General features: G+C 40.6%; 1 protein-coding gene across 3 annotated transcripts in view; it reads left to right on the top strand.

Annotated features, from left to right (window-relative positions):
* Positions 1 to 26,403, top strand: part of SLIT3 (slit guidance ligand 3) — a 967,014-nt gene that overhangs the window by 646,193 nt on the left and 294,418 nt on the right. For all 3 annotated transcript variants that reach the window (XM_086931418.1, XM_086931419.1, XM_086931420.1), the window contains one exon: positions 17,529 to 17,600. In XM_086931418.1, coding sequence (XP_086787544.1) covers positions 17,529 to 17,600 — 72 coding nt within the window. The remainder of the gene's footprint in view (positions 1 to 17,528; positions 17,601 to 26,403) is intronic.

Raw genomic sequence — 26,403 nt, 5'->3', positions numbered from 1 at the left:
AGAATGATGGACAATTCAGCATCACTTAAAACATTTGAATGTAAAAAACATACTTTGGGACTCATTACGATGTTGGTCAGAGTTGTCTGGCCGCAGCACAAGCTCCCGTAGAGAAATGCGAGTTTCTTTCAATACCTGCACTGCGTGGCAGTCACCTCACGGTACCTGCTACACAGTGCAAGGGTTAACAGGGGGGCTCCATTGGTGCCACCAGATCCCAATCGGAGGCCGCTGAGGCATGGGTGCCCTGCTAGGGGTTGCCAAAGTCGCATTCCGACAGCCTTTTCATGTCGGAAAGCCCGACATGAAAAGCCTGTTACATGAAAAGCCTGTCGGAAACTGACTACATAATCCTCACATCGGAATGCCATCCATAGGGGATTATGTGTGGCCTCCGACTGGCTGACGGGCTCCTTGAACCTGTCGGAAGCAAGTCGGTCAGACTGGCCAGTTTAAACTCCGACTGCCCACAATGTAATTAGGCAGTTGGACTTTGAACCTATGATGACGGTTGGGGAGCCTGTTACGAGTGGTTGGAGGCACATCGTAATAGGGGCCTTAGTGTAAACGTTTTAAACATTGAATAGAGTATAGAATTTTGAGGTGTTTGCGTAATATATGCTTTTGGCTATATATTTCCTATCCCCTTTTTCTCGGACATGACTTTTGTGTTTTTGAGATCCAAGTAAAACACCATTGTTTTAACTAGATGGAAATATATTCTAATTTGATTATAATTCCTTTTTGAGCTTCTCCCATTTGCTTTAAATAATTCTATAAGTCTTAGTAAACATATAATAGGAAAGATGAGAAGAATGTATATATGAAATATAAGCAGCAGTCAAAACTTTTAATAAGGTGTGAGACATTTTTTGATAGAATGTTCAATTGTTGTGGCTATTGTTTTGAACGTCATCTTTTTAGAGATATAAACATATTTTTTAAAACACATTGCTAATGCCCACTGTTTATCAAATAAATAGTTCAAAATACTTTGCAGGTCACGGGGAGGCAGATTTCACAACATTTTATCACTGAATTGAATCAGTATATTTAAAAGACTAGTCTCTTTTTCAGTGCTGAAAACTGTTGGTCTTCTTTATCGTCTAAGTTTTACTTTGCAGTTCTAATTTGAATTCATATTGTTTACACTATTAGTTCACTACAAAGGGCCATATTTATCAAAGTGTTGCATTGCCCTTGCTTAACACAAGGCAACACAAGGGCAACACAATACTAAAGTACCAACCTGTATGGCCTATGGTGCTTGGTAAATTTGGAGTAACAGAAGGCAATGCAAGTTGCTGACATGCATTACTGTGCTCCAGGGAGGCGTTCCGTGAGTGGGGTGTGGGTGTTACCATGCATCAACCCATGGATTTTGGTGCATTACCAAATTTACAATGAGTGGCAGCCCTGTGCATATGTCAAAATGCTATGGCTTCCCAGGGGAAGCGTAACAAGGAGAAATATCTTTATTCTGCAGCACACATAAAAAGAGGAAAAAGCCTCAGAAGGTTGCTTTTGTGTCGGAAGCCATTCCTTGCTACACAAAAACAATCCTGCCGGCACCCTTGAACCATGATGCAATGGTGTCTGCATTGGCTCAAAGCAGCCATGTGCCCCTGCGCAAGAAGAGGACTGAAATGTGACATATAATGTTAAATATGGTGCATTCCTGCCCTCTCCCTATCATGCAGTGCAACGTAGCAAGGTGTCTTGCTGCGTTGCGTGAAATATTGATACATCTGCCCCTAAGCGTCTAAAATCCTGTGCATTTCAACAAAGTGCTTGATTCTTAGTTCATTGCAGCTCTCACTACTGCAGTTATTCCTTTTAGATTAGCCTTGTGTATGCCATTACTTTATGCTTGAAATGTAACATTCTGATAAATTTATCATACTTATATGCAGCCTGGTATACCCTTTAATTACTGGTAGCCACCCATACTGCGTGTTTTTCTGCATCTCAACCAGGTGTTAGTAAGCATGATCGATAAAATACACCTTCCACGTTTGAAAAGGTTACAAAGAAAATTGAGATGCTGTCTTTTTTAAAAGGAAGAAAAATAATTGTGGTTTTCAGTGAATTTATCATAATTCAAGTTACTTTCTGCTTATCTGGGATTCTAATAGTTCCCTTAATTTCAATTAATGTCTAAATTGAAGTGTTAATGAACATAGTTATACTGAATATCCAGGAATTTACCCATTTAGATCAAATCTCCACATGAATTACCTGTACGCATTTGATGTCATCCATTTCTGTTCACGAGAGTTCTCTTTCAAGACTGCCCACAATTGATACATTTTAAAGCCTCTTAAATGAAGTTATTACTGTGATAAGTGGTTGATAGTCATTGGTGAAAATACAATGATTTTCCTTCCAGCACTCACAATGGGATGAACATTACAAGCTGTCTCAGTGGAGTGTTTTTTACTTTGCTAGAAGAAATCTGTTATTATTTATCTTGTTAATGAAATCTTATAATAGTGAGATGTTTATAGATACATGTCCATGAACTTCCCAAAATAGGTTAATGCATGATTTACTGTTGTAACTGAATAATGGTTTGGATTTGTACTATACCAAAAACAAGTAATTGTGTTCACACCTGTTTCTGTTTAGGTTCGACAATTTTATGACATGCCCAAAGGCGTGGTTCCTGGTGTGCATGCTTGATTCATGCCCTGTCCCAAAGCATGAACATAGAATTCCCACAATTAAACTGCTGTGCCGTCTCGCTCAGCTTCAAGCCGCACAGCTACAAAAACATGTGCTGTAGCATCAAAACTATTAAGTTTGGAATCACATTGCCTCCATTGTGAATATGAAGATTATCGTTGAATAAACATGAATAAATATGGACTAGTTTGAATTACGATGGTTTACTTGGAATTACGCTGTTTTGATGCTACAGCACGTTTTTGTGGCTTTGCGGCTTGAAATGTGTTTCTTAAGCTGGAAGGTGTAAGGGTGGCTAGTTATTATATATTGGCAATTCATAAAAGAAGGGCATATGTCTCTCTACCACCTCATGTATGCATTTATTGAACTTGTAAAACACCATCTTTATTTCATCTATTGATTTCAATGGCTACTTTAACAATGCATATATTAATCAGTCTACCACATTACTTTAATTCATATAGTCATCCAACTTCTCCATGTTAGATCCCCTGATACATAACGTGCCCATTGTTCAGTGATGACTAAATCCCATTTCTCATAATGTAAAGTGCCTTGATATATGCCATCCAAATATTTAAGTTGCATGCTGGCCATTTTGACTGAGAACTTGTTTTCTACACATTGATTAGCACAAAATGTACTTGCACCTCTTTATTTTACTGTGTAGCTTATATTCAATTTTTTGTATCTATCTATCCATCTCTCTATTAAGTAATCTATCTATCTAGATATTGATCTATTTTGGTAAAAACATAGATTACAATTGTTTTACACAACCATATTTATCCCACAAGCAAAATCACTATATTCATATATTTCCCATAATTAATTGGTTCTGCATTCTGCAAATATCCATCAAGACTTATGAATTCCTAAAAATATGAATTCTTACCCTTTTAACAACAGCCTTGAAGCACCTAACCTCCCCCATTTTCTCTTCCCCCACCATGTGCCAAAATTTGTCATGTACTACAATTTGCATATTGCGCATTGAATTCTTTGACTTGCAAAAATGAATGAAATATAAAAAACCTGGTCGTGAACCAATCATTTGGCCAACTAGATCTGCTCATGAATACGTCACTTTATGGTTTCTACTAAGATTTTCTGTTACCTGTGTCAGAAATTTAAATTCATAAGAAGATTGAAGTAGTACTGTGAATTCGTGATAGCAGGCAGTAGGCGTATGCTCCTCAGAGAAGCAACATGGCTGGGATAGTGAAATCCACAGTTGGTAAGTGAAACAGGTTTGCATTTTAGAGGCAACAACTGTGAAATTAGTGTGTTCTTACTCTTTGTAATTAACAATGGTTACACAAGATTTTATTTGATATATGGATATTCGTGGGGTTATTGAAAAGGATTATATCTGTATTTTACAGGCATCAGAATAGACAAAGACTTAACTTGCAGAGCAGACATTTCATTTATTTAACTATTTCTTGTCAACCACTTACATTTAAATTGTGCACTTGTATGTTTTAATTTTTAAAAATAAAAAAGGACATCAAATATTTTGCGATGTATCTTGTTACAGATATTGCAAATTTTAGCGGATTATATTGATATTAGAAGCGCGATTGATTCATAATTACACTTGATACACTGGTGGTACTGAATATGTAATGGCTAGTGTATACCTTGAAAGATGAGATTTAATTCACTTAGTTTAGTATTATGTATTCATTTATGAGTTGAAAATAATTGTATTCTCCAAATTCTTTAATAACTTTGAAATTATAAGACTAAAACAAGATTAGCTAAATTTAGATATTGCAAAAGAAATATTGTCCACTTTACTGGCTGTTTTAAATATTTCCGGAGAGAATGAAATAGTCTCCTGAAATATGTAGACTATCTTTGCTCAGCCCAATTACTCTGTAGTCTTGAGAATTTTCTTTGTGGATATGAAGAAATAAACTATGTTACCAGCTACATTGCCTTTAAAGATTAATAATCCTTGATGTTTGACAATATATTTGGATATAAATTAATTATTTTTACCCTGCTTTTGTGCTACTTTAATTCAATGAAGGGGGTTACATTCATATTACCCACAAAATAGAACATTTTATGACATGATGAAAACAAAATATTTCTAAAGGGCTACTTTAACCTTGATTATTAAGAATATCTTTGTAGCAGAAATTGTTTGTCATTTACAATTGTCGACAGCAAAGAAAAAAGGTTACAATGTTAGAATAATGTCAGTATAGGTAGATGAAAGAGAAGGAGGGATATTTTTGGTTGTTTATTCGGCATGATTTGTAAAAGAAGTGTTAGACAGGTTTGTTTTTATTTAAAGACAAGATATCTATTATTAAGTCTTCTTGAATTTCACTTTATGATATTTGATGACATGGAATTTCCTAATGATTCTGTACTTCTGCTTATGTTTTACCATTTCATATTCTTTGATACACAGCCACAATCACTTCTGTAATTTGAAATTGACTAAAAATTTGAGAGAAGAAAGTAAAATATTATTTTTAAAGCTATTGCACTTCTTTAAGTATGCATTGTGAATATAAGATCAAGATATGAAATCTGTTTCCAAACTTAAAGTGTCAGACACTGAACATTGCACTATAATCAGGGTTCTGGAATGCTGCGTTTTTAGCATAATTATAGATTTGCTGCATTTTTCCCATAATCGATTATCAGCTGCATAATCTGCAGAATGTAAAAAAACAAATATTGTTTCCATCACAAACTGTTCAAAAGTTACAAAAAATACAGCGACATGTTGCCGCGCACGGAAAGGACCTTTGAAAAGGTTGACTGTTCACCTTTCTGTTATTTATTGCTGTAATGGACTGCTGAACTGGTACTAAACAGGTGCACCCAATGCCCAAACAGTGTAAAAGTAGCAAAAGAATGAAATAAAACTATTGCAAAATGTGCTGCATTACACCGCATAATTTGCTTTTCTTGTCCCATAATTTACTCATGCTGCATAATTTGGCCCTCCTCTTCTGCATAATGTGGTCCTCCTCTGCAGCATACTTCCTGTGGCCCTGACTATAATTATAGATGTGCTCTACAACTAACCACTGCTGTCTGAAATATTTTTAATCCTTCAGTTCAGTTACTCCTTGCAAGATCATAGTTTTATTCTAATGTTAAAAACTGCAAAAAGTCACATTGGCTTTGCCAGCTTGCAGTTCAGTATTACACCACAACATTAACACGACAAACTATGCCTCTCTGTTCATTTTATTAATAATTTCATTGGCAGTCTACCTTTGCCTCATACCCCAAAAAGACGCATGCACATGGACAAACGTATACACACCCACACAATCCAAATTCACACAAACCCACTCTCTTCCACACACGAGTTACTCTGTTTCTCTCATGGAGAGCATTTCTGTAAATGAATCTTTGTCAATGAGAGTCATGGTCTCTCATATGTTTCGATTTCCTTTACAGATATACAGAAATAGAAAAGACATTGTAATAATTAATAGTTGACTGGATTTGTAATTACAAAATTACCCGAGGAATACTAGCATGGCAGTTCTGTTTCATTTGTCTTACTCTTGGAACCAAATGTTATCTTTCCATGCATTATTTAGAACAAGGTTCGTCTTATAAGTCAGTAAATAAAAATGTATCAGTCGTTCTTTCTTCTGCTTTAGTTTTAAATTCACATGAACAAGGCATTTAGTTTGGTCACCTTCTACTTTTATTGAATCTGGTGTCCAGAAGTTAAAATATCCATTCTGTCAAGTCTTAGTGTATTAAGTCTGCTGTGACTGTACCCTACACCATCAAGTGACCTAAAATAAACTACACAAAAATGTTTTTCGATGGGAAAACCTTATGTTAAATTATTCATGGCTGGAATATGTTCTGTACAGTACGTGGCTCATTTTATTCTGTCTATCCAATTTCATGACCCACATTAAGGAATAGAGACACGGCCATTTTGTAACACATTTTGGGATTAAAACTGTACATCGAACAATGCTTTACTTTAATAGTTTACCCTTAAATGTCCTTTAAAATGGTTTTACCTATTGTATATCTTTATTTTATGCAACAGCACATAGGACAATTTAGATTCATTTATCGACTAGAGCGGACAACAGTAAAATAACCCTATTCATATCTTCTGTGTTCAAATAAATGTTACACATTTACTACAGCTCTGTTTTTCTGCTTGTCTTCGCTAGCAGTTCTCCTTCCAGAGAAACAGATCTAGATTGTTTTTTACTTGTCTTTTTGTTTTTTACTTGTACTTAGGCTTAAGACAAGAATTGTGATTTTGTTCTGACGCCCTTGTTTCTTTTGGTGCAGTAGGTGTTTTAGAAGCATAATTCTATCTGGTCCTATTTTTTTGCCTTTTTCAGTGAGTCCACAACTTCATTTCTTTCCCCTATGTGGAAGACATGTTATAGGGATATTACATAGCCAAATACCTGATAAATGTTCTTCAGCGTTTAAGGCCTTTCTGTGATAAATTGCAGTTGTCAAGGTTGAACGCCTACAGACTGTCTAGATAGTGACATTCTTTTCTGACCAGTTATAGAAAATTCGAGGTAAATAATGAATGAAAATATCAAAGTTGGGAACATGGTACCTGTATTATCTTTTCTGCTCACTTTATTTTCAATACGTCTGGAACTGACCATTACTATGAACTTTCTATTAAATATGCTTTTGATAGACACCAGTTACTAATTGCTCTATAGTCCTAGGCTAAGGTAAAGATGTTAAACTCTACTAACCCCTGATATGGGTAAACAGTAGGCTGGGACCATCCGTCAAATTTCTGTGAATGAAACCAACATTATTAAATCAAGCAAAAGAAATATAGAATTTTGAGAGGAACAATTAGCTGTGACCTACTTTGCGCTCACAGCATGTTTGACAAAGTTGAGTCCTGAAATGATACAAATTGGATATTTTTTACCTATATTGAAATGCATTAAATTAACAGATTAAACATCATATTATACCAAATGGAACACTTTCTTCTTTTAGTATTAATGTAGCCTTAATTAGGGACGGGTGTAACTTGTGTAGTATAATCTTGTGGAATTACTGCAAAATTATGAGAGAATCCTCATAATTACACGAGAAGAGTAATTTGGCATTGAACACTATTTTCTTAGCGTAAAATGCCCTCGCATAAAAAGTGGGTCCGAGGGTGCATTCGCACTAAAAAATAGTGCTAAATGTAACAGAACATAGCAGCATATTTTTTTTGCCCCAATTACTCCCAATATTTATCACTATTTTTTTAGGCACAAAATGCATCCTCACGTCCAAAATGAACGCAAGAATGCATTTTGTGGTAAGAAAAAGCTCTCTATGCTAAACAATATAAAAAGCAGCAGGAGCAGCCGCTCACGCTTGTTAAATTTGTTGTTTCTGTGCTTCTTCCCCCCCCCCAAACTGCTCTTAATTACCCGAGCAGGTTCAATCTCGTAATTATTAATGATAATTCCCTGTCAAACAGTAACACGGAATGACTGAAATCACACCGATTAGCCTGGCATAATTAAAATGACTCCCTTGCTTAGCCTTTATTAGACTCTGATTGAACGTACTTTTACACTTTTATTTAATTTACAAAACAGGTGTAACACTACGTTCTGGAAGCCAAGCTACGCTGTTTTCCAGGTGTACAATACCACTTTTGTGTGACTCTTTTAGTCTGCCAACTTCTTTTGTCTGGACCTGTAAATAGCATTCAATTCCAAACAGTGGAGGGGGGCGGGGGACATATGTGTAAAGTTACATCTCTTTCCTTTTCTTTTTTCTCCACAGAGAAAATGTTTTCCCTAGGACAAAGCCCACCACCGCACATCTCCACCAAATGGAAGGTCAATCCTTTCATTTTCCTATGTTGAAGGGGAATTACTCCAGCCCACCAACAATTTTCAGGTCGGAAAGGGGTCAGATATCAGTTTGCATGACATTTACAAACTTGTAAGGCAAGGCCCATTTACGCCTATAAGCAATCTTCTTTTTTTAATGCTTTGCAGGCGTAAGTAAATGAAGGCATTTTTAGCTCTAAAAGAACGTTTAGAACAGAACATGTTTTTGGTAATCAGGCTAACTGTTCTGATGTAGGTATCGAGTTGTGCAGACATCCCTCTGTCTGTCCTTTTCCCAAATGCCTCCTTTGCTGTAATGGGGCTTATAGCTGAGGTATTGGCAACAGTGATTTGAAAGAAGAAAACAATAATATTCCTTGTGAGGATACTCTGACTGAAACATAACACAGTTAATGTAACTCGACAAACCAGTGTTAAACAATAGGATTTCGACACAATTTCCACCTAGCTGTGTGGTCCTATCAGTAATACCCATCCATTCTTTCTTGCTGCAGATCACTTTATGTCCTGCACGTGAACAATATACAGCTATCGCGCGATCATTCTGCACTCTTCATGGCGTGGAGAAAAACTTCCATCAAAAGAATCCATAAACATGTTTGCACACATTTCATTCCAGTGTTTGCGGTACTGGCTTGCGGTCCTTCCCCCATAACGCTGTGGGGAAACTGGATCTGCTTAAAAACAGTTTATTCTTTCTCTAAATTTGTCTTTCATTTAAGCTTTTCTGTAATATATACATATAGTTTATAACATAATGATTCTCAATGATTGTTGTTTTCTATAGAATGCTCCATGTTTATTACTACATATACTTCCTTTACTTCTTAACATTTCTAACTTTTAATTAATCGCACACCATTCAGTCCGTTTTCTATCTCTTTTTTTGCCTCTTTTCTTCCCTTTTCATTTTCTTTCTCTAAATTCCTTTTTGATCATACATGGGTTTTTCTATTCAGCCCTTTTGTTAATGTTTCGAATCATTTATAGGTCGACATGTATTATTCTAGTTACGATGTTCTATTTTTACACTTATCTTCTATGTTAAAGCATCATTATTTTATTTTTTTAGAGGATGTTTAAGGTTTTATATGTTATATAGTTAGGATTAATACAGTCGTTCTAAAACTTTAAAAAAAAAATCGGTGACTTTTAATACTTCTCTTCTCTTGAAGGGCCACTTACTAATAAGCTCTTTTTACTCAAATATCCATTGTAATTATAATGGATTATTCTGAACTGCTTCCGTTTTTATGGGTGAGGGTAAATAAATGTATATTTGAAAGTAAGACATAACCTTGGCCAGAGGAATTATACAACAACGGAGGACCAATGTTTGTGGTAGGGTTGTCTAAATTATATGGCCGGAAAGGGAAAATGATGCAGCATAATTTGGCACATTCTGTGGCAAAACTATATCACTATTTTGTCTTTTTGAGCCACATCAATGCTGTGTGGGCAAAATGTGGGCTTCTAAGTACCAGTTCAGCATATGAATACATCAATCAGCAACTGAAAGGCGACCAGTTACCCATTGCACAGGGTTTGTCAATGTATGTTACAAAATGTGTCACTTTTCATCTGCAAATTATACAGCTGACGGAGTACCATGTGGCAAATCCATAAATATTGGAAAAATGCTGAGGCCATAGACTTGCATAGTTCGAATGTCCATGGTCACACTAAGGCAAAGTCAAGTACAGATGATGGCAAAATACACTTTTGTCAGTTGTGCCATTGAGCGTAGCCCCTTGAGTGCAGTAAATTGAAAGAACACAAAAGGTAGGCAGCAGCGCTCAGACATTAACCATGTGATCACAGTGAAGAGTGTAGAGAAGAGTTTGCACTAAAGCACCGCACAACATTTTGAAACATTGTGCAGCATCTCCATTATCTTTCTCTTTGCATCTTTAATAAGCCCGCTGTCCTTGATGAAAGATGCTTGCATGTGCTGTAAAACATAATTGAATGCACTGCCGCATAAAGGCATCTTGTAAGAAGGTCAGTATATGGTTAGCAGCTTCACCTTTTGTCACTCTGTTGAGTAAAATGAGAACAAAATCTTCCTGATAATATTAATCAGTCGCATTAGCCACTAGGGCTACTGTCGTACAGAGCTTTTGCTTTTTTATGATGCCTGTCATTTGTTAAATAGAAAGTCATGTATTCAAGACTACTACAGACAAAAATACCACTTTTATCAAGGTTCGGAAATTCCATATGAGGAGGCAAGGCTGTTGCCTAATGACATCCCCTTAATAGACGCCAAATTACAAGAAACAGGACTGAAAATTACATTTTCATTGCATAACAGGGAGGCATTCCGAAGACAAAATGGTATTTGGAAAAAGTGCCGAAAATTATTGACCCACACTGGCCATCCATGGACCTGATGCAGCCAAGTCTATGGCATTAATATCATTGCGACACTACCACCAAAAACGTTCATAAACCGGCACTGAAAAGACCGCATCGTCTTGTTAGAAGAGTTTGAATATAATGAGTCACTCACAATCCATAAAAAGTTTACATATTCATTCAAAATTATTTCTTATCATCTTAAATTAGGCCACCAGTTTGCTCCCTGTTAACTTAAGATGGCAAATATTTCCAGTGCTCACTACTATGCCACAGCATATTGGTCCAGTCATATATACACCAATTAGTAATGAGAACATACTGTAGCCCATATGAAAAAACGATAACTCATAAGCCCTGATTCCGATTTGCACAGTACTTGGGGTACGGTAAAATCAAAAGTGATATTACCATTTCCACCCTGTTAAATCCACCAATACCTTGCAATTACAAGTGAGAACTCATTAAATTATTGTGGCGGACCAATTTTCTGATCATGAAGCCACGAACCGTTTTACCGCCTACCTTCATATGCGCAGGCCTGTTGGTGGGGTGGGTATGAGTGAAGAGTTGGGAGTAAAAATGGAGGGAAAAGTTTTTTTTAGCAGGCGCGGAGTGTTATATGCTTCCCCCATTAGAAAAAAAAGCGGAATAAGGCCTGGCTGCAGCTGCAGCCAAAGCTTCATGCGAATTTAAGTTTGGTTCTGCCATTCCTAATAAAACCAGGTGAGGAAAACATCTCCCAATTGTGTGGAAAGAAATGGATCCATAGAATTGTGTTAATTTTTTCCACATAGTTGTAATCAGCCATAGTGTTTAGTTATTCTACAATTACAGATTCCATATTCCTATTTAAACACTGAGCCCTTCCCCACTTTGTGTTGGAAACAGGATGTGATTACTGATATAACCTGTGATCCATGAAATGATTTTTGCCACTTTCGCAGTAAATATAAATTAGCTGAGATCACTGGGCCCGATTTCAAGACTAAATTTGAAAGGCAGGGAGGGATTAAAGAGGAGCTTTAACCCCTTGCATGCGGGAATGATTCCCCCCCTGTGCCGGGGGGAGGGGGCGTGCACAGCGCCCCCATGCTCATGACGAGCTCAGTTCGTCTTGAGGAACAGTGCTCGTGTGCTCATGACGAGCTGAGCTCGTCACGGCCACACCCGTTTTCGTGGTATGTTCAGCACATCAGGGGAATTATCCCCACGTGTGAGCGTTCCGCAGCTCGTCATGAGCACATGAGCACCTTGCCTCATGACGAGCTGAGCTCGTCATGAGCGTTCAAGGGGTTAAAGGAGTGTTCGGGTTTCAAAGTCTAGAAACCATGTACAAACTTGAACCTGTGTTTGTTTAGCCCTATTCTGCTAAGGTCATCTTTGAGGTGGAGGTGTTATCACAGTGAGTCTTACCAGGGGGACCCTTGATAGTAGAAGGATGTGCCCTCAAAATTTTGAAATATAAGCTGGCATATTGATGGCCAACCTTAGACACCTGGAAGGCTTGGAGTATTTCAACATTTGCATTTCTTGCATTAATTGAGCATCAGCTGTGGAACCTGAATCACACATTTCATATGTGTGTGTGTGCATTTGCGTGTCATCAGAGTTGCAGTAGACAAGATTCTTGAAAAGCAGAGCAATAAGCTGAGATGTTAAAGAGCAAGAGTGAAAAAATGAGGAACTCATATCAGTATTGTCTGCAGATGATTTGCACGTTCAAAGTGTGAGAATCTGTCGACATTCTGAGATGAAAGGATCCAGACTGAGCTAGTCCCTTGAATACAGAGCCATTATATGCATAAGATTGGGTGATGGACTGCCTCAGAAGCAGAGGAATGCTGGAGTAGCTAGACTGCTGCAAACTGTTAGGTGATGGACTGCCTCAAAGGCAGAGGAAAGCTGGTGTAGCGGGACAGCTGCAAACCATTGGGTGATGGACTGCCTCAAAACTAGAAGAAAGCTGGAATAGTGGGACAATTGCAAACCATTGGCTGATGGACTGCCTCAAAAGCAGAGGAAAGCTGGAGTAGTGGGACAATTGCAAACCGTTGGGTGATGGACTGCCTCAAAAGCAGAGGAAAGCTGGAGTAGCGAGACAGCTGCAAACCGTTGGATGATAGACTGCCTTAAAGACAGAGGAAAGCTGGAGTAACGGGGAAGGTGCAAACAATTGGGTGATGAACTGCCTCAAAAGCAGAGGGAAGCTGGAGTAGCGGGACAATTGCCAACAGTTGGGTGATAGACTGCCTCAAAAGCAGAAGAAAGCTGGAGTTGAGGGACAGCTGCAAACCATTGGGTGATGGGCTACCTCAAAAGCAGAGGAAAGCTGGAGTAGAGGGACCACTGCCAACCGTTGGGTGATGGATTGCCTCAAAAGCAGAGGAAAGCTGGAGTAGCGAGACAGCTGCAAACCGTTGGATGATAGACTGTCTTAAAGACGGAGGAAAGCTGGAGTAACGGGGAAGGTGCAAACAATTGGGTGATGAACTGCCTCAAAAGCAGAGGAAAGCTGGAGTAGCGGGACAATTGCCAACAGTTGGGTGATAGACTGCCTGAAAAGCAGAAGAAAGCTGGAGTTGAGGGACAGCTGCAAACCATTGGGTGATGGGCTGCCTCAAAAGCAGAGGAAAGCTGGAGTAGGAGGACCGCTGCCAACCGTTGGGTGATGGATTGCCTCAAAAGCAGAGGAATGCTGGAGTAACAGGGAAGGTGCAAACAATTGGGTGATAGACTGCCTCAAAAGCAGAGGAAAGCTGGAGTAGCGGGACAGCTGCAAACCGTTGGGTGATGGATTGCCTCAAAAGCAGAGGAAAACTGGAGCAGAGGGACAGCTGCAAACCATTCGGTGATGACTACCCCAATCCATCCATCCTTCCATCCATTTATCCATCCACGTGAATCCCACAGATGGCATAATCTAATCTCAGCAGGACACACTCAGCCTTTTATCCTTTCATGTGAATAAAGAGAGCACCATCGAGTTCAGTCATGGTGACATGTACCGTTTGAGGCTACAGAGCCACGTCTCTGCGGCAGCCTGCGCTGTAGAACAAAGTGATATTATTCCTATCTTTAATTAAACAACGTCTTCATTAAGAGGAAAATGCAGTTGTCTCATCTGGTCAGGTTTGAGCTGTCAACATCTCAAGACTCTGTCACTGCATTCTTGTAGAGTTCAGCGAGTTTGAGGAGCGCACCAGAGTACAAAGACCCGCGTATGCAAAGGGTGAAGGGGCAATTTGAATTTTTCTCTTTTTAACCCATGCACTCTTTTTGAAGTGCTGGCCATGGATGGAGGCTTCTTTATTAAGCCTGGCTGGGCCCTCGTCTGTGACCCCGCACCAATCATTGTTTTCTTTGTCTTAATCGAATTTCACCTTGAATTTCCTTCCACCGCGCTTAGGACCGGTATGCTTCCGCTTTGTCCATGAATGGAGGGTCTCTTCAAAGCCCTCTTGAGATGAGTTTCCTTTGGTGTGAGCCTAATTTGAAAAAGCAGTTTGAAAGCCTTCCTTGTAGCCTAAAGAAACAGTTCTGATCAAGCTGGCGACGTTCCTGGGGAGGTTGTCTTTGCCTTGTTTTTAATGATTTTCATTCAGCTTAAAGACGTTCAGGATTTTTTTTAATCATGATTAACCTCGTGAGAGCAAGGCTCATCAAAGTAACTCATGTCACGTTCCATACAGTGACTCTTGATATCAGCTATTAAAGGGTTTTGTGTTTCTTGCGAGGCCTTTGTTCTTGCAGATGAAATGTGGTCTTGGCACCCGTGCTTTCCTTCAAGCACGATTGTGTCACTCTCAAAGTCACTGTCAAGTGGGACAGCGTCAAAACATTATTTTGTTCTCGCTGAAGAGTTGGTGATGAGTGACAGCTTATCAAAGCATGAACACATGTAAAATCGTGGTTCCCTGGCAGGAAATATATTATCGTGTGTGTTGTTTTCGCATCGTAACATCTTCAACGGTACTAGTCATATAGACAACATCGATTTTGAATGGTAGGTACCTTTCAGACCTGACCATCAGTTGGGAAAAACCCTTGGTGTTTCCATTCATTGCATTTTGGCTCCCTTATATGTATGACACACAGGGTCTGTGATAAGATTATTCAGGGAGTTGATCTCTTTTTCCGTTGGGTCCTCTTACCATTCACTTTCCTAGAGCAGAGAGTCCAAGCGGCACTCTTACTGATTACACACCTGTGTTTCAAAAGCAGATCCGTCAATCTGTTGGTATCCCTCTATGGATTCCTCATGAGGACCACGCCACGGTGGGATGGAGAGCCATAAAGCTCTAAGTAAACTGTTAGTTTTTCGTCTTTGACGCTCCCTCTCTGTTAGTCGAAACAGTGGAATGCGCATTTTGGATTTTGGCTGGAATATTTCAGTCTCACAGGGTTATCATGTTTCTTTCTGTGCATTGAAGCAGTCAACCATATCTATCTATCTTTGTTTTTTTTTTTCGTGCAGCGTTGCATACTCCTCACTGGTGATGTTCGAGGCAGACCGTCGCCTCTTCTCAATGCAGGATCCTTGGATATAGCACTCCAAGAGTTCCTAGAGAAATAAAATAACTTTATTATTTACATGAGAAAAGTTTAAAAATGCTGAGGGATGGTGTACAATTCCCATTGATTTGCGACCTCCTGGTATACCCAATGTGTTTCAGTAATGCAACGCATGAGGATCAGGCTGGTATTTCTGCATCTTTTTCAAGCTGAGCTCGTGGTTCTAAGCCAGAAATGCATCTTTCATCTAAGCTTTACAGAAATGCTGCAACCATATTTTGGCACCTCAGACTTTACCAATGTTATACAGGCACTTTTGCTAACCATATTTCATTATAGCAGTTTCCTATCCATACTTCATTGTAGCAACATGGTACACAGTGTATTTTCTTACAATCTTCTGAGCAAGATGTTGTAAATTGTGACTATGGAAAAGTACTCATACTAGGCATATATCACACTAAGAATACATTTGTTTGATATTGTCACCGCCAGCCAGAATTATTTCATTTTTCCTGTAAATTCTAATCCATGGCAACTTTCCACTGGTTACGATACCTTTGGCAAAATCACAACTTTGTGCGCCCATCTATTTTTCTAGTCTAATCTTTCCCAGGTTTTGTATTTACTCTGGACATTTAACTCTCCACAATTTGCTGACCTATAGACTGATCCCTATAGTTGAGTTCTGCACCCAGTAGAAATCCAGGAGACAATTCTTCTCTAGTTAGACAAGTGAAATGTGGGCAGCATCCTTGCCCAAACCTGGCTTGTCCTCTTCCTCATGCCTCCCAGAGCTCTTCAGGAAACAGCACATACGTCACGCGTAAGGAGCCTAGCTGGCTCACGGTTCTCAGCGGACCCACCAGAAATAAGAATCCTTCATCTCACTGCCCTCCCCTCCTAATGTGTATGACCTCTGAATACCACTAGACATACTCATTTTCTTGTGTTATATTCATTCTAGATGTGATTTAGTGTGACACCACCAAGCTTTCCTGGACTCAGAGAAGGCATCTAATTGGATAACAATAGCTACAGAGGCCCAGCATGGACAGCGCAGGATCAGAAACGAGTAGTCAATGAGGATCAGAAATTAGAGTGGTGATTGGGCTAATTCAGTGTACAGCCAACATATTGCACAGGGGGGAGGAGGAGAAACCTTACAGCCGTCTGTCTCCCTGATTAGGAGAGTGGGTTCCTGTGCAGTTGTAGTAAATGCAGCTGTGATGTTTGTGATCGAGATTACATTCTATACCGTGTACACTATAAATGAAATACTTATGTACAAATATATGAATCTGTTAAGTGTAGAGACTAAACCTTTAGTGTAATTTCCAAAGACATGTTATGTTGCAAGACATTTCACTGGTGGATTTTCTTCTGAATTAAACAGTTCTCACAAAAAGCAAGATTTTTCACTACTCCGTGCTAAATTAAGCCCCTAGAGGTTTACCTTTATAAGGTTTTCTAACTCTTCTAAGTGAAAAATACAAAGAGCATACATTTCACTGTCTACATTGATGAATTGAAACAAGTTTTTAATGAAAATTGAACATAGGCCCACATTGCGATCAAATTAATGGTGAATTGAGAAAGTGATTTCCATTTTCACTGTTTAACCTTTGGAGCAAGAATAACTTTAAATAAGGATAGAGAGAACGCAGAGAGCCCCTAGAGTAGAGTCGTGTGAGGAGCCACACAGGTGTCTCGTCAGGGCACAAGAAGCCCGCTTGGAAAGTGGTAGGAGACAGAGTGTATCCGTACGGCAGCGGCAGACTTGGAGTACTGACAAGGCTACAAGGACCAGCGTGTTCCTTCATTTCATTGAATAAAAGAGAATCCTCCAGTGGCTGCTGCCCATGCATCACTCTCTGAGCCGCACACGCCAGCTAATAATGCTTTTTATTTGTCTGCGGGATGGGTTCCATTAACATGGAGGAGATCTCTCCTGACAATTCACAAATAGTTCCTGAGATATTTGCCAGCATGTCCTCCTGTTGTGAGAGCCGAATTTTGTTTCTGAAGCGTCAATTAGTTTGTTCCCATAAATACTGCATGTTGGTCAAAGAGTGTAAATGATTCATTGGCTGATTTCCTTCTGCTTTTTTTCAGCACACTCAACAACAACAACATCAGCCGCATCCCCCTCACCAGTTTCAACCACATGCCGAAGATTCGCACCCTGTAAGTACTGAATGAATGGCTCTTGGCATCACAAACTAGGGATATGTTCCCTTAATGCAGAATCAATGAACTACAGAGTACATGTGACCAATACCACCTGTTCCCCTCCCCAGAACTGTTGATTACTTGCTTAGTCCTGGATTTCCTGCTTTCTTTACTACTTACATTGCCTTCCATTCCTATCACCAAACATTTTAAATGATTTGCTTTTCTAGCAAGATCTTCTGCACAGCACAATCATTCCTAAAGAGTTCTAAAGAGTGATGCAAGATCAAATTGGAATCCAGCTGCAAAAGGCTCCAAAATGTAGTTATCTGAAAACAAATTCAGGAAAATCCATTAGTGTTTGGTATATTGACGAAGTAGCGAGGCAAGCACACATGCATGCACTCACACCCATCTATTCACAAGCACACACACGCAAACATACTGACCCATCAATTTGCAGACACACAAGCGCACACATGTTCACACCCATCAATTCACAAGCAGACACACATGCATATACACCCATCCTTTCACAAACAGACACTCACCTGCTCATACACACATACTTCACCTGTTCACAGCACATGTGCAAATACACATTCATTCATATCTTCACAAATGCAACCAAACATTAAATAAGGCGTTTACCGGGCTGCGGGTTATGAAAGGACAAGCGAGAAGCAGGAGGGTGACGCACAAATGCCCATGGGGATCTGGAGGCTTTGTGAGGGAAAACAGAATATGAAAGACCCCCCCACCTCCTATTTTTGGATAATCTTGTCCAGGGTTAGCCAATGAGAGGAGGAACATCCCTAACTCATCACAGAGTGAAGTGGGGTCAGTGAGACTAGTTGATTGCACCCCAATCTGTGATGATTTAGGGAAGGGTGATGTGAGGCTTCACTGACAGGCAGTCATCTCAGGATACTTCAGGCTCTAAACCTGAAGTGCCCAGGGCTGATTCTATCAGTGATGCCCCCTCATCATGGGGGGGTGGGGGCATCCTCACAGGGCTTTGTTGGGCTGATGATGTCAGTACACCAGGGCTATGGGATCTTCACCACAGCCAAACTTGGAGCAGGCTGTCAGGTGCCTCCACATACCACATGTAAAGCACCTGGCTACATGACCCTGATATAGTAAGTATCTGTCAGGCTGACCCTTTCTTCAGCCTGACAAACACTCATCATCCTTTGAAAAAGGACATCTAGGGCCAGACCCCCTCGCCCGCAATGATGGGCCACGTCAGACATAATCACATAACTTTGGAATTGAATTTAATACAGGATATTGTGACAAATCTAGGAGTTTAGTAGAAATACATAGGGCCTTATTTAGTGTTTGGCAGACGGGATACTCTGTCACAAATAAGCCAGATGTCCTGTCGGTTGAATTACAAGTGCATTATAGCCTATGGCCCTTGTGATATGGCAAACAGGACATCTGTTCTGTTTTGTCAGAGTAGGTTATACACTTTCTTCCACAGTATAAAAGATTTAATGGATTGCATCAACTGCGTTAAGGTTTTTGAAATGGTTAGTAATGGAGCACCTTAAAATGAAACATAATAAAACTTGCCAAGACAAGTTTCAGTGAAGTTGTGATGGCAGCCTCCTACACGTGAAAGCGATAGATTTAGAAAAAAAACAGTTAGGCAGTTATATATTCTTGGTGCTTCAATTTGAACCATTTTATATCTGATCTGTGATCAATACATCAGAAGTGTACTAAAAACATCATGATGAGAGGAATTTCATTCCAAACTACTCACTGCCTTGATGAAGTCTCAAGAATGTCGGACTTAAATTTGTTGTTTGAGTTAAAACAAATGACATCTTGTTTGCTGAGGAAATAATCGCAAAGAAATTCCATTTAAAAATAAGCTTATGGAAAATGACTATATACGTTTTACAAGGACATTTAGTAAATTGACACCAGAATTTATATATTTCTCTCAACAAACCTTTTTAATGTTCTCCTAATAGATACAGTTTCACTTCCTCAACCGGACACCCATATAAACTCGTCTGAAGGAGTCAGACTATATACTGCATAGTTTGTTGGTAGGCCTTCAACGATGTTTAATGGAAGACTGGTCAATAAGTTGATTGGGCACATAAAGTGCCCTAAGGGCATTAATTGTGTTAAAAGTACAGTTCTGAATAATGTTTACTCATAAGGGCTGGCGAAGTGCACTCATTTGATGTAACTAGAAAAGTGTTCTGTGATGTGGATGATTTTTTATTATTATTATTATTATTATTATTAGTAGTAGTAGTAGTAGTAGTAGTAGTAGTAGTAGTAGTAGTAGTAGTAGTAGTAGTAGTATAAGTTGTAGTAGTAGTACAGAGATCTTTCTATGATCCCTGAGGGTGTTAGTGTATTCAGAATAGTCATCAAATGTTACTGATAAAGCTTTGGAACAAATTCATTGAGCAGCTGAGAATAAACAGTTAGACGTTTATTGAAGGATTAGATTTTACGTTGTTATGAAAACAAAGTGCATTTATTTGGGTTTCTGAGTCGATTGTTAAACAGTTCCAGGGGGATGAGGTTGCTCCAGAAAGTGACCTCGATGAGAACTATTGGTAATTCAACTTCCACGCTTTTAGATGATTGAAGCTTCTACTTCTTAGCACTCTATAACCTCTCGAGATAAGATGGGAAGAAGAGTGAACAAGACTCGTGGATTCTTCAAATTTAGGGTGTGGAATGTTGTTTATGCTTCTATGAAGTTCACTTTTATCTATAGATATATTTGTATCTGCCCAAGCAAAATGTAAAGGAGAATAATCAATTGGACCAAGGAACAAGATTTTGAGTCTGGTCTCCTACGATTGCCAAGGTGATGGGCCTCTGGGATGCTGGTTCATGGGACCATGTAGGTGTTGACAACAGTAGCCCCTGTGGCTGTTCAACTGAGACTTGCACATGTTCTCAAGTGATTGAGCAATACATTGCAATCAATGGGGTCCAATTCCACAGAACAGTTAGACATATTAAGAAAATGATTGCCTTTGCACTGACATACTATTATCTTATTAAGTAAATGAGCCCATGTAGAGTGCAAAAACAGGTTATTGTGCTGATGGAAAGCTAATGTGAAAAGCAACGCTATGAGACATCTTTATAAATCCTTCCATGGGGTCATCTAGAGTTCTGGGCTTGGGTATAGATACTGTACAAACCCGGTACAATAGGTCTGTGGACTGAGGACCCTTCTAGAAACCTACAGATGAGAGCTCAGTACCTCTTCTGTTTGAGAAAACAGGCACAAGTATGATTGATATGTGTATCACAAAAACTTACTTTCAAGAAGTTATAAACAAATTCATCTAGGGCATGAGTTAAAAAGGATTAGGTTCCCTCAGGCTACAGCAAGGTGGTTTGCAGCACCATAGAAATGACCCAATTTAAATAAATATAATACAATATATATTTAATATTTCAGTACGTGTCATTGACTTAGTAAATGCAATCGATAAAAAAATCCAAGTGTCTGGAGAGAGTTCCCTATTCGCTCTGTAAGCCATAAGGCATCTACTCTGTAAGCCTTATGCACTGTGTGCTGGATGCAGGCCACTATGACACAGTTCGGAGCATGGAAACAACACAAATAACCAGAACGTGCATGGCCATTGTTTGCTGCTGCAGATGTCAGTTCATTTTACCTTCATCCATTCCCCCAAAAAAGACAGTTCTCCTGACAAATAATTGTTCTGTTACCTTGCTGGCAGAGCCTTTTAACCTCATGCGCACTAGCGGAATTCCGCTCGTACGCTGAGATTTTTAAAAGCGCATGTTACGTGACGAGCTGGGCTCATCATCAGCGTGCGAGGAGGCTACGCCATGACGAGCCCAGCTCGTCATCAGCGTGGAAGGGGTTAAATCGCATTCCAGAGAGCAGGAATTTGGTTTGCATGCAGCACGCAACATATTTCTGCCCAGTTCTCCTTGCCTCCAATCTCTGCTGTCTTGTTTCAAATCTTATCTTTGGACTTCTCAGTGTGATTGGGTCAAGGGAGGTGCTTTCATGGTGTTGTAGGCAGACTTGAATGATCATCCGAATTCTGTCCTTGTGAAAGTACTAATTTGAAATCGATGGAAACTGTAATGGTTTCCATTTATCCACACACAAAAGGGCTGCAGCATCCTGATCCCAGCGGCCGGAAAGCTATTGTGGGTTCACCGCTCACATTCGTTTCAGATTCCTTCTTTACGTTTCTATGTACTGCACTCTTTGGGATACAAGCATTGGTAAAGCTAGTAGGTCTGGCCTTGGCAAGCCCTTGCTATTGTTGACTTGTTTTTTAAACTTTTATTGCAAGTACAACCCACAAAAATAACAAGCATTGGAAATGCAATAGGTCTCGCAGTAGTAAAGTTTGAGCTATAGGTGTTATTTATTTTTTTGTTTTTTATTTATGTGTTGTTTTTTCTAAATAGCTAAATTAATAGCTTTCTTCTTTACAAAGCCAATAGTTATAATTTTTGTAAATGTGACACCTCTAGCATTTGTAAAGCAACATGTTTTGTATTAACGGGACTTATATGTGACTTATATGTATTGATATAAAAAAAAGCAATGGCTTTAAAAAACAATTAATAATTAATACGTAAATAAAATGGATTTTATTTTATATTGCCAATAGCTTAAAGTTTATTAAATATATTTAGTGAAGATGCTGTGGTTGCGCTGAGTGAGGGTGAGTGAGGGTGAGGGTGAGTGAGGGTGAGGGTGAGTGAGGGGTTGAGGGTGAGTGAGGGTGAGGGGTTGAGGGTGAGTGAGGGTGGGTGAGGGGTTGAGGGTGAGTGAGGGTGGGTGAGGGTGAGTGAGGGTGAGTGAGGGTGTGTGAGGGTGAGTGAGGGTGAGTGAGGGTGAGGGGTTGAGGGTGGGTGAGGGTGAGGGTGAGTGAGGGTGAGGGGTTGAGGGTGAGTGAGGGTGAGTGAGGGTGAGTGTGAGTGAGGGTGAGGGTGAGTGAGGGTGAGGGGTTGAGGGTGAGTGAGGGTGAGTGAGGGTGAGGGTGAGTGAGGGTGAGGGGTTGAGGGTGAGGGGTTGAGGGTGAGTGAGGGTGAGGGGTTGAGGGTGAGTGAGGGTGAGGGTGGGTGAGGGTGAGGGCGAGTGAGGGTGAGGGTAAGTGAGGGTGAGTGAGGGTGAGTGAGGGCGAGTGAGGGCGAGTGAGGGCGAGTGAGGGCGAGTGAGGGTGAGTGAGGGGTTGAGGGTGAGTGAGGGTGAGGGTGGGTGAGGGTGAGGGTGAGTGAGGGTGGGTGAGGGGTTGAGGGTGAGTGAGGGTGAGGGTGAGTGAGGGTGAGGGATTGAGGGTGAGGGGTTGAGGGTGAGTGAGGGTGAGGGTGACTGAGGGTGAGGGTGAGGGGTTGAGGGTGAGTGGGGTTGAGGGTGAGTGAGGGTGAGGGTGAGTGAGGATGAGGGGTTGAGGGTGGGTGAGGGTGAGGGTGAGTGAGGGTGAGTGAGGGTGAGGGTGAGTGTGAGTGAGGGTGAGTGAGGGTGAGGGGTTGAGGGTGAGTGAGGGTGAGGGGTTGAGGGTGAGTGAGGGTGAGGGGTTGAGGGTGAGTGAGGGTGAGGGAGTTTAGCGGAGAAGCAGGACGCACTGTTTATTGTAAGCTGCGGAGTGCTAACATTTTACCCCCACCTGCAAGTGCTAGCTCCAAATTAATTTTGAGGAAAGACGCTGCGTCATTTCAACTTTTTTTAAATTAGGAATCCCGACAGAACACATTGACATCGGTGCTGATGATGTAATTAACTGCACGAAGTGTCTGAGCCAAACAGGCTTTTATGTAAGCAAAAGGTAATGAAAAAAAACTCTTACTTAGAGAGTTTTCGCAGTAGGAGACAGAGATTATGGGGGCGGGTTAGACTGCATCTTCTGGTTGCGTGTACTCTTTGCTGCAACAGTACAAAGACAACAGGGACACTTCAAGATAAGGGCCAACAACAGCCAGCAGGCCACTGTGCGTGCTATCACCAAGTAGTAGAATTGGCTGAAGGTGGGCCTGTCTGCTTCTCTGCCTGGATAGGAGCCAGGGGGAGTCGGAGCACAATAACCTGCATGAAGGCCACTGTTCAAAGTATACTTCGAGGCACTGAAAAGCATCCCCGCAGTCAGGAGCGGATCCTGTACCAGAGACACCTAGAAGGAGCATGGCAGCATCGGACCTCAATGTATGTGGCAATATACATCTGCATGGCCAAACCGCAGAGAGCTTCTTGCTCAGACTGCCCAGCGACGGGGAAGCTCTGTTATCTGAAAATACCGGAATGAGATACTCTGGCGAGCACTGAGAGCTGACGACACCCATAGCTTCCACAGTTGTGTGTACAGTTATCTCTTGAAGGAAACTATGGAGAGTTTCAAAGCTTTACATCGCGGAATAAAAGGAAGAAGTTAGTAAACAGAGTAACTGTGTCCCTAGGAATGGACTATGATGGCAAGTAATCCAGCCTGGCGGTATCTTGCAGGACTGTCTGCAACAGACAGACTTGTGTTCGCAGTTACATTTCTCTTCTGCAGAGACATCTTGCAGTCGAGGCGAGGGTCTGGTAACCGCAATCTGCTGTGAGCGAAGGTCTCCAGCACAGCTCTAACCTGGATAAAACATCTTGTGATCCGTGTGGAAGCGACAGGAATTTCCTAAAGCAAGCTCGAACAGGAGAGTAGGCTATGACGGAATATACTGGAAGCACAAATGGGCAGAGGAACACGAGCTACACGAGTCGAGATAGTGCTGAAAATCAAAAGATGTACCAGATTACTGCAAAAACAAGTATGAAAAGAAGAATATTGAGAAAAGGAGAGGGGAGGACGGAGAGATGGAAAAAGAACGGAGAGAGAGGGATAGAGAGGAGGCGGCGAGGTAGCGAGACTTGGAAGTGTAGTTAGGACACTAATGGGGGTGGGGCAGTGGGGAGATTAAGTGACAGCAGCCTGGCGGCAGTGAAAGAAGTGTAATTAGGGGGAGGAGAAGTGAAGCCGGGTGTGCTGGAGAAGCAAGACAGAGGGAAGAGAGAGATGAGGAGGGGGCAGGGGAGGGGGCGGAGCGGGGAGAGGGAACAGACGGAGGGAAGGCAGATAAGGGGAGGGGGGAGGAGAAATGCGACACGGCGGGCAGTGGAGGGGGCGGAGCGGGGAGGTGTGAAAGCAGCAGGGGCCTGGAGTGGCTGAGGGAACTGATGTGCACGCGCTTTTAAGCTCAATGCGCATGCGCATTGAGCTTAAAAGTCACGGGCACTGCAAGGAATCGCCACGATTCCTTGCAAGTTGGACAAAGAGTGGATAAGCCCCCATAGTCTCGCTTGCTCGATGCGCATGCGCATCGACAGGCGAGAACTAAAAATGAGTAGAAAACCAAGTAGATATGCCACCACCAACATGTAAGGGCCATATTATTTCAATAACTAATTTTTAAACTAAAAAAAAAAATAATTTCAGATAATTTAACAGAACAGTAGGGTATAATTTAAAGCACTTGCAGTTATGACAGGTATTGAAACTCTTTATACTTATAATACTTATCAGAGAAAAAAAATATGTTTACTGTTTCAAAAGAAAAAGAACTAATTGACCTTGAAGTTCTGGAATCTGAAGACATAGGTTAAACACACAATGATGACTTGAAAAAGGATAAATAAAAAAAGCATTGGCAAAGTAAAATATTTCCTATTCATCTTGTATACTTATTTTAAGGCAGATGTGCACATCGGATTGGGTAAGATGCCATCAGCCAATAGCTTAAGTGAGCTGACCCATTGCTCCATGTTGTATCTTGTGGTAGACAGATACAAACCATGAAGGACAGAGAACAGACTATTGGATGAAATTGACTTGCGTGTGTGTGTGTGTGTGTGCCCGTATCTGTTCATGTTAAAATAGAGAAAGCTGTCTCTCGGCCACCCCTAATAAAACAAGCATTGGCAATGCCTATAGGTCTGGCTTTAAAGGTATTTTGTACGGTAATATGAAGCGTTACAAGTAAACAGCATGGGAATAGATATGTATTTTTATGAAGCATTGATCTGTAGAATTATATTGGTGTAGGTTAAAATGTCAGGTGACAGTTGCTCTGTCAAACCATACCTTAATATACATGTAGGTTAATGACTGCCCTCCTCCCGTCTGTGCTGTTGCGTCCAGAGAAAAACACCATCCATGATCTAGCTAGCTAAAACACTTTAATAACATTCCAATGTTATGTGTGTGCCTATGAAATTTCAGGCTGATGCAGCTGTATAAATAAACAAAATAATCTCAGGTAGCAGAGGGAAAGCACTTTTTTGCTGAAGCACACAGATTCTGCCCAATCAAAACATGGGCGCATGTCTCCCAACATGTGAATGGGGTCAAAGCCCCTCTCTAGTAATGCTCAATTGTCTGACAACAGCTGAGCTATCAAGCCAGACCATAATGAACTGAGAAACTTGAAGAGAGTATTTTGTATGTCTTCTTTACTGTTTAATTTGAGTCAGTGGTTAACGGTGGGGCCAGCACCACTCATTTTAAGGGACCAGCACTTAATTTTCCTCATTAAACTTATACCCAGAACAAGAAACTAAAAAACACCCATACGTTATTGATGGAGGAAGAGAAAGACTGAAAAAACATCAAAAAGGAAGAAAGCAAGAACTTGCACGAGTGAGATAAAGGTGCATGGAGTGGCTGGTAGTGAATTAAAAAGGCAGGAGGTGGCTTTAGATCAGACAACTTTGACATTCAGTCTTCTAACATTTAAAAGCACCTGTTGCCGGCTTCTGAGCGGAGCTTTGGGCCCCAGCATGTATTCTTTTACAAATTAAGCA

The sequence above is a fragment of the Lissotriton vulgaris genome, chromosome 7 (assembly GCF_964263255.1).
Source record: "Lissotriton vulgaris chromosome 7, aLisVul1.2, whole genome shotgun sequence".
In the NCBI taxonomy this organism is placed as follows: domain Eukaryota; kingdom Metazoa; phylum Chordata; class Amphibia; order Caudata; family Salamandridae; genus Lissotriton; species Lissotriton vulgaris.
The sequence above is the reverse complement of the archived record's forward strand: the minus strand, read 5'-3'. Positions and strand labels throughout refer to the sequence as shown.